Source organism: Coregonus clupeaformis, unplaced genomic scaffold, assembly GCF_020615455.1.
Source record: "Coregonus clupeaformis isolate EN_2021a unplaced genomic scaffold, ASM2061545v1 scaf0033, whole genome shotgun sequence".
NCBI classification, from domain to species: Eukaryota; Metazoa; Chordata; class Actinopteri; order Salmoniformes; family Salmonidae; genus Coregonus; species Coregonus clupeaformis.
The window spans coordinates 740,043-758,531 of record NW_025533488.1 but is presented as its reverse complement, the minus strand read 5'-3'; the positions used below and the strand labels follow the sequence as shown (position 1 = coordinate 758,531).

At 43.6% G+C, this 18,489-nt stretch overlaps 1 protein-coding gene and 1 long non-coding RNA gene across 2 annotated transcripts; one reads left to right on the top strand and one right to left on the bottom strand.

The window, feature by feature from the left end:
* Positions 1–4,145: 4,145 nt before the first annotated feature.
* On the bottom strand, positions 4,146–7,867 carry LOC121543795 (sialic acid-binding Ig-like lectin 12). Its single transcript, XM_041853946.2, has 10 exons — positions 7,790–7,867; positions 7,630–7,705; positions 6,990–7,352; positions 6,507–6,797; positions 5,984–6,235; positions 5,593–5,853; positions 5,382–5,478; positions 5,192–5,277; positions 4,977–5,052; positions 4,146–4,833 (listed from the first exon to the last, which is right to left on the bottom strand). Exons 1-9 carry the CDS (start codon positions 7,856–7,858, stop codon positions 4,979–4,981), a joined length of 1,569 nt encoding a protein of 522 aa, XP_041709880.2. The 5' UTR covers positions 7,859–7,867; the 3' UTR covers positions 4,146–4,833; positions 4,977–4,978.
* A 3,024-nt stretch (positions 7,868–10,891) lies between these two features.
* LOC121542468 lies at positions 10,892–17,588 on the top strand. Its single transcript, XR_005995911.2, has 3 exons — positions 10,892–10,980; positions 11,175–11,235; positions 17,344–17,588. It is a non-coding gene; the product is annotated as an uncharacterized LOC121542468 (long non-coding RNA).
* Positions 17,589–18,489: the final 901 nt, after the last annotated feature.

Genomic DNA, 18,489 nt, shown 5'->3' with positions numbered 1-18,489 from the left:
GAAACCAGATCAGAGATATCGTATCATCATCATCATCAACAACACCTCTATTGTTTTTTAAATCCTTTGTATTTAGAGCAAAGTTCTTCTCAGATATCTACTGTAAATGTCTGCAGTAGGCCTACAGTACATACCTCCATGTTGCCATATAGGTGATTGTTGGTGTAGTAGTTTGTGTGGATTTCACTGCTGGAGTCTTTCTGCTCTTTCCTGTGGATAGAGTTAGGGCCACTATGTGATGCATTCTCTTCATATGACACAACAAGAGTGAATGTAGGCTAATGGTCTTTAGCAACTCAGAAAGGGTTCTAGGTTATGATCACAGACATAGCCATGGGAGTTAGGGGTGCTGATGGGTGCTGCAGCACCTCCTGATAAATCAGAATAAATAAACAAATTAAATAATAATAATATGTACTGAACAAAACTATAAACACAACATGTAAAGTGTTGGTCCCATGTTTCATGAGCTGAAATAAAATATCCCAGAAATGTTCCAAATGCACAAAAAGCTTATTTCTCTCAAAAGTTGTGCACAAATTTGTTTACATCCTTGTTAGTGAGCATTTCTCCTTTGCCAAGATAATCCATCCACCTGACAGGTGTGGCATATCAAGAAGCTGATTAAACAGCATGATCATTACACAGGTGTACATTGTACTGGGGACAATAAAAGGCCACTCTGAAATGTGCAATTTTGTCACACAACACAATGCCACAGATGTCTCAAGTTTTGGGGGAGCGTGCAATTGTCATGCTGACTGCAGAAATGTCCACAGAGCTGTTGCCAGATGATTTAATGTTCAGTTCTCTACCACAGGCTGCCTCCAACGTCGTTTTAGAGAATTTGACAGTATGTCCAACCGGCCTCACAATTGCAGACCACATGTAACCAAGCCAGCCCAGGACCTCCACATCCGGCTTCTTCAACTGTGGGATCGTCTGAGACCAGCCACCCAGACAGCTGATGAAACTGAGTATTTCTGTCCAATGTTCCCTCTAAGCTGCGCGTGAGTAGCCACGAGCCTGCCGCTCAGCTCCCCCGGGACTGCTGCACAGAAATATCAGCCCACAGAGAGAGAAGCATGAGATTGAACTTCACTGAACTCTCTAGAGCTGGTCGATCTCCAAGGCATTCCTAGTTGACCGCCAAACATTTCTGTAAAAAACCCAATGATAAAGCCTTGTGTTCCTACTTCTTTTTATTCGTCTCGGACTGTTGGTGGTAGGTGCACCCGAATCAGCTGCCCTGCACACCGGGTAGGCGAACTGTTGCCATTTTGAACCATTTCATGTGTCTGAAGGCACAAACTCTGCCTTCCTGGTGGGCCCAGAGAGCAAATTAGGTGCACTATAGGTCTACCGCTGGCCAATCGGATGGCTCAGATAACGGTGTCTGCAGTAAAGTAGCAGACATATAAGAAAGCTACAGATACTGTGAGATTTCAAACGTTTAAAACCATGACTAGAGAGACTAGCAAAGAGAATGATTTTATAAGTGAGTTCATGTTTAAGTTCTTACTCAGCACAGTCAACACTTTGTATTCAACACTTTTATAAGCCATAAAATGCACGTTCTTCCTACCCTTACAAAAAAAGATTGCAGTTTTGTAACTGCAGAAAAAAGTCAATTGTGGTATTTTGGACGCAGTAATTGCAGAATAACTACAGAGTATTGCAGTTGAACTGCAGTTATACTGCACTTTAACTGCAGTTACACTGCAAAATTACTGCACAAAAAAACAGTGTTATATTGGATACAGTATTTGCAGCATACTGCAGTTATACTGCACTCTAACTGCAGTTATACTGTGCTCTGACTGCAATCTGTTTTCGTAAGGGTATTTCCACTCAGCACTACAACAAGCACTGCAGCAGTAATGAATGAGTAGGAAAGTGTATCTATAGGCTTGCGTTGTTGTTATTATTAGTGGCTTTGGACTTTCTTAATATCGAGGAATATTTCACTTTCTCTGTTCATAGGAGTAACAACATGAATTTGTACATGAGGCAGAAATAATGCGATGCGATTCGAGTTTCGCCATCAACTGGAAGACGGTGTCCCTTTATGGTCAGTGTCAGCGGAGGAAAGGGAGAGCGGTGGCGGACCTCAGTCTGCTGCTCTCTCCCTCTGCTGAGACTGGCCTTCAGATGCTGTCACCATCAGCCCAGTAAATAAAGAAATGGCCGAACAACAATGCATTGGCAGGGCAATTCAAGCAAAGACAATATGCAGTGATAATATATCGGGCCTAGAGCTCACTGCACAAACCTCATTGCTGTAGTACTGTTTTTAATTGGTTAATGTTGCATAGGCTTCCATTTTTTAAGTCATGTTAAAAAATAATCTGAGCGGTAGATCTCGGCTTGCATTTTGACTCAAATTGATCTTGACTCAGAAAAGGTTGGTGACCGCAGTTCTAGAGTTTTCCCTGTTAACACTATCAACGTTGCCATTTACTGTGGCAATTGTGATCGAATCAATGCAATATTAGCCACTTTCATTGCAACATACCGAAACAAAACAAACTATAAAACAGATTTTGTTGTAGGCAGAACACATCGGAGTAGGATTCTATTGTCTTGACATGCACTACTCTACCATACTCTGCACAGACCGTACTCTACACAAACTGTTGCGGCATAAACAATCAGAGCTGCAGTAGGCTTATAGGCAAATAGACCATTACCATATATGGATCTGTGCCATTTACTTTGAACTGGACTGTGTTTACAGCATTAGCGGTCGTGTGTAGATGAGCTTGTTTTGAGATCAAAGTGAGAGCTGCATGTAGCCATGGGTGCACATTTTGTTCATATCCTTTGCAAGTTAGTGAGTTATTAGCCCAGTTATAGATCATTTGTAGTCAGAAATAGGGGAGTGATTGCTTCCTACAAGAGCACAAAACGTATTCATCTTTGAAAAGTGAGTCAGGTAAAGAGCTTTTTAATTGTCTTAAAGGTGCAGTGTCATATTTTGAGACAGGCTTGAATAAGCTAAGTAGCCAATAGGCAGAGGGTAGCATAATTCTGTAATAATGGTATGGAAATAATAACGCATTTTATTTTGTAAAGTGGTTTCTTGCATCAAACAACAACAACATTTTTAGTCACCTCCTTGTCTGAAGGACAAGTGGATAAACAGGTTAATGCCTACATTGAACACCACACATTGGATGCTACTGTAGGCTGAATGATAGAACAGCTATTTCCATGTTAAAATGTTATGAGATGCATTCTCTCCACTGTTTTTGATGGTAAGCCACTTTGGTAGGCCTACATTATGATCAAATAGCCACAGTAGCCTACATGGCCACTGTTAAAACTAACTTAAAACTGGTACAGCCTCAGTGTTCACAGTAAACGCACACTGGAAGTTGCACAGAATTTTCACAACGTTCAAGTATGCGCTCAGTAGACCTGAAATTTCCTCAGTGCCTAAAATAAATAGAGGGAACATTGCTCCACACTATATCAAAGCGTAGGTTTAGGTCTTGTGCTTCAATTGAGTGGAATTGTACAGCTCTACAGTGGATGGTTAGGACAAATCCACTTGAACGGCCCTCCAACTGGTAATTACTAGTTAAATCAGCCATGAATCCCCTTGTGACAAGAAGAATGGAAGCTTGTTGAGTGCAACAGGGAGGGGCAATTGAATGCAATATTCACACATACGTTTAAATTGTTAAAACATTTCTAGCCTGTCTATCTATGGGTAACAGGGTTGACGTGTTATGCTAGACCCGCTCAGTTTTTTACCACAAAACACCAGAAAATGGCCAAAAGAGTAAAACCAGCTCAACTGCTTTTACACTATAATTTAAAAAGGAATAGTTTCACCATATTAAAATGAGAGTTCACGTAACAGGGTTGACCTTAAAATGAAGGACAGACAAATGAATCACTATTCACATAAAATAAATAATAATCTTCTGAAATAACTTTGTCAAAGCAACGAAATCACTAGGGCTTTACAATGATGGTGAAAACTTTGAGTATTTTGGGGGTTAGTGGGTTAAAATCTTTCTAGAAGTCACAGAGGGTGCATGGAGTGCAAAATGCAGAATTATGGCACTTTAGCAAGTCTCTATTCATATTTAAATCTGATTTATTGAATTCTCCATGTGGTCTATATTAAAGGGCACTTCATTTCATATAATAGGGTTTTCAAATGCAATATTGGTGCATCATTTCTACTTTACATATCAAAGGGATGCAAAAACAATTCATTTCTGCCCATTGGACGTTGGTTGCAACGCTCTCATCAAGTTTGTTTGTTTCTTTGTTATACACATGAAAGACATGGAGTCACTACATGAGAGATAATGTATCATTTCTGTAGTAATTTAAGTGCATTTAAATGCATGTTATGCTTTTGGTATGTGTCAAGTACAATAAAAATGCATTTTGACTAATGAGACGGATTGTCATGCCAGTTAATGTGTTATGTTGTGTTCTGTAATTAAAGGTGAAGTTTGCACACAGTTCTGCAGTCTTAATGAGACTGACATAAGTGTATGTGATACCAAAGAGCCTGAACTACCCAAGCATTAGCCCTTTTTTTTTGTACTGTAAAAGCCATAACACAAAGCCACAACACAAATAAGAATGTACCATATTCTTTAGCCACAAGAACCATAAAGCTAACAAATATAAGCAGTCGCCAGCTCTGCTACATTGGGTTAAAATGTTAATGTTAAACTGGAAACCTTGACAGACTGAGTACCATGGCCTCTGAGCCAGACTCCCACATGCTTCCTATTGTGTTCACAAGTTGGCATAGACTGCATCGTCTCCACCAACACTCTCGTATGGGTCGCCATCCTCTTCAGCCTACAGGAAACCAGATCAGAGATATCGTATCATCATCATCATCATCAACAACACCTCTATTGTTTTTTTAATCCTTTGTATTTAGAGCAAAGTTCTTCTCAGATATCTACTGTAAATGTCTGCAGTAGGCCTACAGTACATACCTTCATGTTGCCATATAGGTGATAGTTGGTGTAGTAGTTTGTGTGGATTTCACTGCTGGAGTCTTTCTGCTCTTTCCTGTGGATAGAGTTAGGGCCACTATGTGATGCATTCTCTTCATATGACACAACAAGAGTGAATGTAGGCTAATGGTCTTTAGCAACTCAGCAGGATGTATACATTATGATCACAGATAGAACAGCCTGTAGAAAAATACCTTGATGTTGAGGGGATCTAAAAAAAGCACCCTTGGCTGTATCCACGTCCTGCTTGCTGGTTACTGGCTGGTCACTACGACAACTCCTACAGTTGAGAAAAATAATGCGAAGTTATCAAAACAGAACAAAACAGCTAAAAACAAATACAAATCCATGTAACTCCCTCCAAAAACAAAAAGAGCAACTTACCCATTCTTGGTCAACAGGCAAGCTGACATGGGAATTAGTATTACTACCACCACTAATGCAGCAATACCAATTGAAACGTACAGCATCAACATCTTATCTGTCCAAAAACAAATAATTATGATTTATTCATGTACCCATAATATCCTTTATGATGTAAATATAGTATATAATACTTCATTTATGATACACTTTTCCCCACTGTTTCCCTTACCATTTGTGGGCACAGTGAAGGACAAGGTGGCATTGCCCTGTGTGTTGCTGGCATTGCAGTGGACGGTCTCTGAGAAGCCTAGTGCCCTCTGTAGGGTCACCATGGTAACTGACCCATGCCTCTCCACCCTGGTACTGGGCAGGGGTCCTGCTGGAAGAGACCACTCCACAGTGCCGGGGGGCTCCGAATACACAATGCACAGACAGGTTACCATGGAGATGTCTAATGTGCATGCAGAGCCCACTTTGATCTCAGGGGGGTCTGGGATGAGAATGATATACAGTTTGGTTTCAACTGAACATGTAGTGCTACATCCTGAAGAGTATTGTCTTCATATTATATACACAGAAAGGACATGATCCTTATTGACAGAACATCGGCATCTACTTACACTCTACATTGAGTTTCAGTGGGCTGGATTGGCCTCGTCCCTCTGTGTTGATGGCAGTGCAGAAGAGGGTTTCAGTGAGTCTGGTCACATTCTCCAGTGTGATGGTAGGTCCCGTGGTGGGCAGAGGCCCTCTGCTGTTGTGCCAGCGGTAGCTGTGGGCAGCAGGGTTACTGTCACTGGAGCATCTCAGCTCTACAGAGTCTCCCTCCTTCACACTGGACACTCCCTCAACCTTCACATCCACTGGGGCATCTATAAATATCAACATTAGTAAGAATGATATTACTATGTAATACAGATCTTAGGACAGATTCAGTGTATCAATCACATGCTAAATCTATTTCAATTTAAAAAGTGAAGTATGCCAAATCCAGGATCTGGACAAAGTTCATGATTCATTTTCAAATTAATTCAATTTAATTTATTGTTTCACTTTTGTCATATGCACAGAAGCATTCTGTTTTCACAGAAATCAAAGTGTACATCTTCCAGTGTTATTAACACACAGGTGTGGTCCACTTACATTTGACATTGAGTATTTTGGACCTTTTCACTGTCTTCCCTCCCATGTCCACTGCTGTGCAGACAAGAGACTGGTTGTGATCAGTGATGCTAGGGGTAAAGGTCAGGGATGATGTCACTTCCCACTGGCCGTTGGTCAGCTGCTGTGATTGGACACTGGGTGTTCCAGAATGGCTCCAGGTGAGGAGAGGGGGATCAGATGGGCAGGAGTGAGACACAGAGCAGGAGGCAGATACCTCCTCCCCCACTTTCACCTCCTCCCTCACTGACAGAGAGGGGGGATCTGGAGAGCCTGAAATCAGCAAAGAGAAGAAAACAGTTATTGCAGTTCTTTTGAGGTGTGCATCCACTAGTTCTTGGGTCTGTCCTTTCAGCACTATAATTGTAATCTAGAAGAAGCTATAGCTATCAATAGGGTAAATAATGGGATACTCTACTACATAAATTGAAATTCTCCTTGTCAATTCTTCCCAAGGGAACTTACTGGTCACTGCAATGGAGACTGTGTCACGTATGTAGGAATACTTTTTATGGTCTTCTATTTCAATCCTGAAATAAAAGGGTCCTTTGTCACTGCGATGGAGCGGGTGGATTCTGAGTGAGCAGTTCTTCTGCCGGAGGTCTCCCACCAGCTCTGTACGACCCTTGTAGTCTTTGAATACTTTGGAACTGTCTGGGTGGTATATAACATCATTGGTGTCTTTGAACCAGATGCCAGTGAATTCAGAGGGCTTCTCCTCTGGTTCTGGGTAGTTGAATGAGCAGGGAATCACGATGCACGAGCCCTGCAGGCCGGATACTGAGCTGGGCACCTCAGCAGTCCATGACGAGGCATCAACTCCCATCACTCAAATCGCAGTGGGGGAAATGTTAGTAAGAGGTGTTGGACACAGTCAAGGAATATGAGTATAAGTCACAGGGGTTGATTTGAACAAATTGTTCATTTTGCCATTTTATTGTTCATTTTGTTCTATTAATATTTGAAAGGGGGAGGTGCCCTCCCCTGCACATGCACTTTTCACTTCTCTTTTTAACTCTCCTCACATAGTTTTCTATTTTCTTGTGTAAAACTGAATAAATAAATACAATATTTTATACTGTATACATCTATATTTGTATCCTACCTCCAAGCCAAATGCAATGAATAAGAAAAGGCCACGGTAATGCTTCACTCCGCATCCCCTCCTCTTTGTACAGGACCTGAGGGAATAAGAAACATTTGATTATCACTAGAATGTTAGCATTGCATATGATACTTTTACTGTCTAAAAGACAATCACTTACTTGCTTAGCAGGATCTTTCTTTCTCTTGTCAGTTAACCACTCTCCTTCAGAGACTAATGGCATTGACATATAAAGGAAATATTACCATCCTGCTCACACTTCCCATTTCACATATAACGTGATTTCTTTATTTTTGCTATCAGGACTTCCCATATTTTGTCTCTGACTGATGGTGGGGTGATTTAACTCTTCCCTTGAGGGAAGCATTAAATGTAATGTTTTTGAGAATATTTATTTTGATTATGTTTTCCACATTGCAAAACTCAAAGGTTTTCAGAAGCTGAAGGTGAAATCTCTTGAAATTAGTATACAATCTTATAAGATTGTTACTGTACCATTCCGCCACGTTAACTTTAGTCAGGGCTATTACTCACACTCAGATTATAGTAGCACTAAAACCACATTATTAAATATAACTTTTTGTCATATGCATTGCAATTCACGATTTCCTTCAAGCAATGTACGTGTGATCAAGTCTTTCACATCCTGTATCATGATTTGTGCTGTGACCATTATAGATGCGATGATAGTCACGTCTATTATAGGGATTGGATGAAGCTCAGTGTTAAATTCAAATCTCCCTATCACCATAACTAAGCCAATATGACACCAATCTCTGAAAATTCTCAAATGAACTATATTGGAGGTAGTCAACACACATCTCAACCAAAAAAAAGAGGGGGGAGTATGAATTAGGGTGTTTGAGAAGGTTTGAATCCTAAGCAAACTGCCTACACATAGTTTGAAGTACAATAGACCCTTTTCAGCACACAACACACTGACGTCACGCACAGATGCGCGCAACGTGGATTTATGTTTTTATTACTTCTAAACAAAATAACTGTTTGGGGTTCTCATACGCTTACAATGATGCTTTGATTCTTGCTAGAACATTTGCTACGATTATTTTAGGTTGTGATCGTTGTAAAATAACTATTTTGGTGCAGCAGTTGTTAGCTAGAAGGCTAACGCTCATTGATATCGGCTGTAGCAGAAGCTAGCCAAAAAGCCTTTTTACTGGTTGAAGTTGAAGTGTTTTTTTAAGTATAATGCAGTTGATTTGTGAAGATGACAAAACAATATACACTGCTCAAAAAAATAAAGGGAACACTAAAATAACACATCCTAGATCTGAATGAATGAAATAATCTTATTAAATACTTTTTTCTTTACATAGTTGAATGTGCTGACAACAAAATCACACCAAAATTATCAATGGAAATCAAAATTATCAACCCATGGAAGTCTGGATTTGGAGTCACCCTCAAAATTAAAGTGGAAAACCACACTACAGGCTGATCCAACTTTGATGTAATGTCCTTAAAACAAGTCAAAATGAGGCTCAGTAGTGTGTGTGGCCTCCACGTGCCTGTATGACCTCCCTACAACACCTGGTCATGCTCCTGATGAGGTGGCGGATGGTCTCCTGAGGGATCTCCTCCCAGACCTGGACTAAAGCATCCGCCAACTCCTGGACAGTCTGTTGTGCAACGTGGCGTTGGTGGATGGAGCGAGACATGATGTCCCAGATGTGCTCAATTGGATTCAGGTCTGGGGAACGGGCGGGCCAGTCCATAGCATCAATGCCTTCCTCTTGCAGGAACTGCTGACACACTCCAGCCACATGAGGTCTAGCATTGTCTTGCATTAGGAGGAACCCAGGGCCAACCGCACCAGCATATGGTCTCACAAGGGGTCTGAGGATCTCATCTCGGTACCTAATGGCAGTCAGGCTACCTCTGGCGAGCACATGGAGGGCTGTGCGGCCCCCCAAAGAAATGCCACCCCACACCATTACATTTACATTTACGTCATTTAGCAGACGCTCTTATCCAGAGCGACTTACAAATTGGTGCATTCACCCTATAGCCAGTGGGATAACCACTTTACAAATGTTATTCATTTTATTTATTTATTTATTATTATTATTATTTTTTTGGGGGGGTAGAAGGATTACTTTATCCTATCCCAGGTATTCCTTAAAGAGGTGGGGTTTCAAATGTCTCCGGAAGGTGGTGAGTGACTCCGCTGTCCTGGCGTCGTGAGGGAGCTTGTTCCACCATTGGGGTGCCAGAGCAGCGAACAGTTTTGACTGGGCTGAGCGGGAACTATGCTTCCGCAGAGGAAGGGAGCCAGCAGGCCAGAGGTGGATGAACGCAATGCCCTCGTTTGGGTGTAGGGACTGATCAGAGCCTGAAGGTACGGAGGTGCCGTTCCCCTCACTGCTCCATAGGCAAGCACCATGGTCTTGTAACGGATGCGAGCTTCAACTGGAAGCCAGTGGAGTGTGCGGAGGAGGGGGTGACGTGAGAGAACTTGGGAAGGTTGAACACCAGACGGGCTGCGGCATTCTGGATGAGTTGTAGGGGTTTAATGGCACAGGCAGGGAGCCCAGCCAACAGCGAGTTGCAGTAATCCAGACGGGAGATGACAAGTGCCTGGATTAGGACCTGTGCCGCTTCCTGTGTAAGGCAGGGTCGTACTCTCCGAATGTTGTAGAGCATGAACCTGCAGGATCGGGTCACCGCCTTGATGTTAGCGGAGAACGACAGGGTGTTGTCCAGGGTCACGCCAAGGCTCTTCGCACTCTTGGAGGAGGAGACACAACGGAGTTGTCAACCGTGATGGCGAGATCATGGAACGGGCAGTCCTTCCCCGGGAGGAAGAGCAGCTCCGTCTTGCCAGGGTTCAGCTTGAGGTGGTGATCCGTCATCCATACTGATATGTCTGCCAGACATGCAGAGATGCGATTCGCCACCTGGTTATCAGAAGGGGGAAAGGAGAAGATTAGTTGTGTATCGTCAGTGTAGCAATGATAGGAGAGGCCATGTGAGGATATAACAGAGCCAAGTGACTTGGTGTATAGGGAGAAAAGGAGAGGGCCTAGAACTGAGCCCTGGGGACACCAGTGGTGAGAGCACGTGGTGCGGAGACAGCTTCTCGCCACGCCACTTGGTAGGAGCGACCGGTCAGGTAGGACGCAATCCAGGAGTGAGCCGCGCCGGAGATGCCCAGCTCGGAGAGGGTGGAGAGGAGGATCTGATGGTTCACAGTATCAAAGGCAGCAGGTTTAATGGCACAGGCAGGGAGCCCAGCCAACAGCGAGTTGCAGTAATCCAGACGGGAGATGACAAGTGCCTGGATTAGGACCTGTACATCAGTTAGCTGCACTGACAGGAAAGACATATCAGGTAAAGGAACCGATGTCCTTTAATATCAGATAGCAACAATATTAAACATTTTGATAATAATTGATAAATCAATAATAATCAATAATAATTTATCACTTTAAAAACAAATCTCTCCAAAAGGTCGATTTTCTTTGCTATCCATAATCACTTAATTACTTTTCTGTCACCCCAAAATCCCCTCCCACCCCCTTTAGGTGCTCTTTGAGGAGGTGCACTCAACCATTGGAAGAGATCTTTCAGAGATCAAAATGCAAGGTATTCTAAGCCAGGTTGCAGTAGCACAGCAGACATTCACTTCTTTGCTTGAGAAACGTATCCCAGTGCTGGGTACTGTAGCATCAGCTGGGGTCACCTTCACTGCTTGTTACTACCTGCTGACATCTGCCCTCAACGACCTGAGGGAAGACGCAGAGAGAGTGATGCGTAAGGAACTTGGAACATCTGTCACTGAGTAGACTGAGAGCATATGAAGTTACTAGACTTCATATAGAAGTGAAGAAAGGCTTATATAAATGTAAATCGGTAGTACAGAATTTTTCAGGCACATTCCATACATGTATGTATGCTATGCACACATGATTGTAAGTCGCTTTGGATAAAAGCGTCTGGTAAATAGCATATAATATCTTATACTAATCAAGGTACCGGTAATATCTGCATACAGTATGTCACCAGATTTACAAGACAAGGTTCTTGAACCTGTTGGTTTTGGTTGAAAATAATAAAATACTTACTTAAAGAACTTTTTCTTCTTTGTTCTTACCTTTTAGGTATGTGAACAGTTATTTGAATATTCGAATGAATGTTAGTATTCGATTACTTTGGAGAGTGTTCCTTTTTTAGGAGAAAAGAAATAGGCCTATTTTAATGAAAAGGCTTTGTCTAAATTGTTATTAAATTGTCTATGTGACATTGCTATATACAAGAATAGACCATAACCTTAGAATTTTTTATAAAACAACAGTTTTATGACCGTATTTAGGAGTGTGCCCCATAAATGTTCAGGTAGCCTACACACTTTTTATGCGTGTAGCTTGTTATTGTCGGTCAATCAAAGTAGCACTATTTGTCAGAGGCTCCATGTGTGTCACGCTCGTTGAAGAGAGTGGACCAATGCGCAGCGTGATAAGTGAACATACTTTTATTTAGATTCACCACACGAACAAAAACAAAACGATAACGTGAAGTCCTTGGTTACAATACAAAACCAACACGGAACAAGATCCCACAAAACACTGTGGAAAACAGGCTGCCTAAGTATGGTTCCCAATCAGAGACAACAAGCAACAGCTGATACTCGTTGCCTCTGATTGAGAACCACCCCGGCCAACACAGAAACACATGAGCTAGATAAACCTAGAACACAAAACACATACAGTGGGGGAAAAAAAGTATTTAGTCAGCCACCAATTGTGCAAGTTCTCCCACTTAAAAAGATGAGAGAGGCCTGTAATTTTCATCATAGGTACACGTCAACTATGACAGACAAATTGAGGAAAAAAATTCCAGAAAATCACATTGTAGGATTTTTAATGAATTTATATGCAAATTATGGTGGAAAATAAGTATTTGGTCACCTACAAACAAGCAAGATTTCTGGCTCTCACAGACCTGTAACTTCTTCTTTAAGAGGCTCCTCTGTCCTACACTCGTTACCTGTATTAATGGCACCTGTTTGAACTTGTTATCAGTATAAAAGACACCTGTCCACAACCTCAAACAGTCACACTCCAAACTCCACTATGGCCAAGACCAAAGAGCTGTCAAAGGACACCAGAAACAAAATTGTAGACCTGCACCAGGCTTGGAAGACTGAATCTGCAATAGGTAAGCAGCTTGGTTTGAAGAAATCAACTGTGGGAGCAATTAATAGGAAATGGAAGACATACAAGACCACTGATAATCTCCCTCGATCTGGGGCTCCACGCAAGATCTCACCCCGTGGGGTCAAAATGATCACAAGAACGGTGAGCAAAAATCCCAGAACCACACGGGGGGACCTAGTGAATGACCTGCAGAGAGGTGGGACCAAAGTAACAAAGCCTACCATCAGTAACACACTACGCCGCCAGGGACTCAAATCCTGCAGTGCAAGACGTGTCCCCCTGCTTAAGCCAGTTAATGTCCAGGCCCGTCTGAAGTTTGCTAGAGTGCATTTGGATGATCCAGAAGAGGATTGGGAGAATGTCATATGGTCAGATGAAACCAAAATAGAACTTTTTGGTAAAAACTCAACTCGTCGTGTTTGGAGGACAAAGAATGCTGAGTTGCATCCAAAGAATACCATACCTACTGTGAAGCATGGGGGTGGAAACATCATGCTTTGGGGCTGTTTTTCTGCAAAGGGACCAGGACGACTGATCCGTGTAAAGGAAAGAATGAATGGGGCCATGTATCGTGAGATTTTGAGTGAAAACCTCCTTCCATCAGCAAGGGCATTGAAGATGAAACGTGGCTGGGTCTTTCAGCATGACAATGATCCCAAACACAACGCCCGGGCAACGAAGGAGTGGCTTCGTAAGAAGCATTTCAAGGTCCTGGAGTGGCCTAGCCAGTTTACAGATCTCAACCCCATAGAAAATCTTTGGAGGGAGTTGAAAGTCTGTGTTGCCCAGCGACAGCCCCAAAACATCACTGCTCTAGAGGAGATCTGCATGGAGGAATGGGGCAAAATACCAGCAACAGTGTGTGAAAACCTTGTGAAGACTTACAGAAAACGTTTGACCTGTGTCATTGCCAACAAAGGGTATATAACAAAGTATTGAGAAACTTTTGTTATTGACCAAATACTTATTTTCCACCATAATTTGCAAATAAATTCATAAAAAATCCTACAATGTGATTTTCTGGATTTTTTTCTCTCATTTTGTCTGTCATAGTTGACATGTACCTATGATGAAAATTACAGGCCTCTCTCATCTTTTTAAGTGGGAGAACTTGCACAATTGGTGGCTGACTAAATACTTTTTTTTCCCACTGTAGAAACAACACACCCTGGCTCAACATAACAGAGTCCCAGAGCCAGGGCGTGACAGTACCCCCCCCCCCAAAGCGCGGACTGCGACCGCGCCAAACATAAACCGAACAGGGGAGGCCCGGGTGGGCATTCCTCCTCGGAGGTGGTTCCGGCTCCGGGCTTGAGCACCACCCTCCGTAGTGCCCCTGGTCCGGTCTGGCCCCGCTGGCTGGAGCTGGACTGGACATCGGTGGAGCGGATTGCTTAGGCTCCGATGTGGAGCAGCTGACCGGTACCTGACCAGGCACCGATGACTCAGGCACGGGCTGTGCCGGACTGACGACGCACACCACAGGCTTTGTGCGGGGTGCAGGAACGGGCCGGACCGGGCTGACGATGCGCACCACAGGCTTGGTGCGGGGAGCAGGAATGGGCCGGACCGGGCTGACGACGCGCACCATTGGCTTGGTGCGGGGAGCAGGAACGGGCCGGACCGGGCTGGCGACGCACACCATAGGCTTGGTGCGGGGAGCAGGAACAGGCTGGGCCGGGCTGGTGACGCGCACCATTGGCTTGGTGCGGGGAGCAGGAACAGGCCGGGCCGGGTTGGCGACGCGCACCATAGGCTTGGTGCGGGGAGCAGGAACAGGCCGTGCCGGGCTGGCGACGCGCACCATTGGCTTAGTGCGGGGAGCAGGAACAGGCCGGGCCGGGCTGGCGACGCGCACCATTGGCTTGGTGCGGGGAGCAGGAACAGGGCAGACCGGGCTGGCGACGCGCATCACAGGCTTGGTGCGAGGGACAGGAACAGGCCGGACCGCACTGGGAACACACGCCACTGGCCTTACCCGGGGATCAGGAACGGGCCGGACCGGACTGGCAACACACCTCAGTACCTCTCGCCGTGCCTCTACATTTTCCTTCCCTCTACTCGCCAATGGCTCCCGTAACCCGGTGGCCTTCTCTCCTCGTCCACTAACTCGCCCCTTATCTGCCTCCAGCAGCCCCGTCGTCCACGGTGTGAGCCCCCCCCCCCCTAAAAATTATTGGGTTTGTCTCTCCCCCGTGGCTATGGCCTTCATGGCTCTCTCATGACTCTCCATCCTCTGCTCCCAAGTCCAACCTCTCTCCTCCTCACGCGGCTTGACCCAGTCGAGGTTGATATCCATTAGAGTCCTCTCTGGCGTTGGCTCCTGGACACGCTGCTTGACCCAGTCGAGGTGGACATCAATCAGAGTCACCTCTGGCGTTGGCTCCTGGACACGCTGCTTGGTCCAGTTATGGTGGGATCTTCTGTCACGCTCGTTGAAGAGAGTGGACCAATGCGCAGCGTGAGAAGTGAACATACTTTTATTTAGATTCACCACACGAACAAAAACAAAACGATAACGTGAAGTCCTTGGTTACAATACAAAACCAACATGGAACAAGATCCCACAAAACACTGTGGAAAACAGGCTGCCTAAGTATGGTTCCCAATCAGAGACAACAAGCAACAGCTGATACTCGTTGCCTCTGATTGAGAACCACCCCGGCCAACACAGAAACACATGAGCTAGATAAACCTAGAACACAAAACACATAGAAACAACACACCCTGGCTCAACATAACAGAGTCCCAGAGCCAGGGCGTGACAATGTGTAGCAAGTCTAGTGGGAGATTTCTAATCAATGTCAAATGGAATTACAATTACGGAATAAAGTTGGCTAGGAGGAGGCTACAATTATCAACCAACAGGTAGGCTGTTGTTTAATATAAATGGAGTTGTTGTAGACAAGTACGAGAGGGAGCTCATTAAAGTAGCCTCAATTAGCCTTGCTAGCAGGCTAACTAACTTGGCTGTCTAGCGTAGCTAGCTTCTTTACATCGATTTGATGCTGTCAAGACAGACACTACCAGATGAGATGATAGATAACCTATTGCAGCAACAAGTTTGTCTAACTTGAGTGAGCCAGTTTGGCTACTTTCTCGCTCTCTCTCTCCCTCTGTGTCAGACACACCGGCTCCTGCTCCTCTCACGCCCCCTCCCCCAACTCCCCTGTGCTGAAACAACAAGAGTGCACCGCCACCCCCTGAGTCTTACGAGCAAGTCCCCATTGAAGTTACAAAATAATATACCTTTTTTTCTTTAAGATACCTGTATTTCAACTATCCGGATATCCGAAAAAAAATATCATGATATTATTTGAATGGCGAAATCATTTCCCATTACCTTTTAAGTGATTGCAAAACTTGATAGGAAAAATAACTGTTGGAAGACCGAGAATGAAACATGTTACATCATAGTTTCATAGGACAGTGTGAACAGCATAACCAGTTTTGATTTCAAAGGTCAAAGCAAGAATGGGATAGTCTGGCTGAGGTATAACGTGGTCCCGGTTCCAGGATAGAAAATCACTGGATAGAAAATCCAATATGGCTGCCAACGCAATGCAATATATGGACATGTGTGTGTGTGATGTCCAAACTCAGTAGCTCAACTCTCATTGGTCCTAACGATTTGTTTATGTTTTTTGCATTTAGCTTGCGACACAGCCATCAAGACATCATGGATGAAATCAATGGATCATCAGAAATTGGTATAGAGAGATAGCTAAATAGATATCTACTTAGTCAGTTTGCAACAACAAAATTAAATTTATAAAGCAAATTTGAATGCGATGCTCACGAGTTCTGTTCACTAAATGATCAGCTAGCTAGCTAGCTTGGTTAGCTAACATTAGCTAGCTAGCTATGTTTAACTAGCTACAAATAGTTAGATAGATGTGTAATGGCACATATTTAAGGTGTTAAACAGGGGAAATAGTGTTAGAAGTGGTTTTATATATCTCTCCTCCATTGTCCATACATTCACACAAACACACACATACACACACACACACAAAGGATTGGGATAACCTGGCTAGTTGCTCACCTGTCTGTCATTGTAAAGTGTTTGTGTACCCAGGCTGTGTTCAGTAGAGAACAACATTGTCGAAAGTTCAGATATAAATGTATTGTCTAGATATGATCTTATGTGTTTCTCTGCCAAGTAGGTCTAGCAATTAATCAGATAATCTCTATTCATTACATTAGGCCTACTACTATCTTCAACGTGTACATTGTCATCCACCAGAACTCAACCCTGTTGATGCTGTCCTCTTGATGTTCTTTATTGAAGCTGGGTTGTGTTTATTAGAGCACACACCATAACAAAACGTGTTGCAACGAAAACAAATAAACAAGCATTTGATATTGCACAAGTTCAGATAGTATTCTACCTCCTGTTTTACTGTGTTTTCTTATGTGTTGTGCCTTCTGAACATTACCCTGTCCTTTATTGACTTATTCTCTGTCTGTCTCTGTTGTGGCCTGTTGTTGTTATTGTTGTATTGACAATGTTGCCTTCAGTTCTTATTTCCCCCAGTGGCCTGGCTGCGTTGGGCCGGCCTGTGAGGTGTTGGTGGTGGTCTCTGGGTGCTGGTCTAGGCGGAGAGGCAGAGGCAGGAGGAGCCTGCAGTGGAGGAGTGGCTGTTGGTGTTGAGGTGGTGCCCGTGCCAGGCCATACCTGGGGGTCGGAGAGGGCCAAGTAGATAGCAGCTGAGCCGTTCTGCTCTGCCCTCCCTAGAGACACTGGTAGGAGGCAGCATCAGCAATGGCAACAGACCCAGAAACAGGTGAGGAATGGATTAGGGGAGACGACACACAGAGAGAAACACACACACACGGAAGTACTGTACTACAACCAGCAGGCTTAACATCCCCTCCCCAAACACACACATACTTTACTTATTTACACAAGGCACATGGGAAATTAAAAGTGTTGAGGCCTATTTGACCCAACCACCTTTTGAGAATCATTTTGAAGATGACTATCAGCCTGCAGCTACCATAAGACGGTCATATCTTCTTCCTTCCCATCCTGACTGTGATTAACATTAACATTTTAGTCAATTAGCAGACGCTATTATCCAGAGCGACTTACAAGAGCAATTGGGGTTTAGTGCCTTTCATCTTGTCAGCTCGAGGATTCGAACCAGCGACCTTTCGGTTACTGACAACGCTCTAACCGGTGATGTAAGATTACCTGCCTTTTAAAATTCTCTAACATAATAGAGGTTAGGTTAGTCAGATAAATCATTTATGTGACAGAGGGACTAAAGATTATTTACCTTGTCTGAAATATTTCCCCAGAGGGGCAAGGTATGGCAACACAGATAGGAGGAGAGGTACACTATACAGTTGAAGTCGGAAGTTTACATACAGTTATGTTTGAGTCATTAAAACTCGTTTTTTAACCACTCCACCAATTTCTTGTTAACAAACTATAGTTTTGGCTTTGCGCATGACAAGTAATTTCTCCAACAATTTTTTATAGACAGATTATTTCACATATAATTCACTGTTACACTAAGACTGTGCCTTTAAACAGCTTGGAAAATTCCAGAAAAGGATGTCATGGCTTTAGAAGCTTCTGATAGGCTAATTGACATCATTTGAGTCAATTGGAGGTGTACCTGTGGATGTATTTCAAGGCCTACCTTCAAACTCAGTGCCTCTTTGCTTGACATCA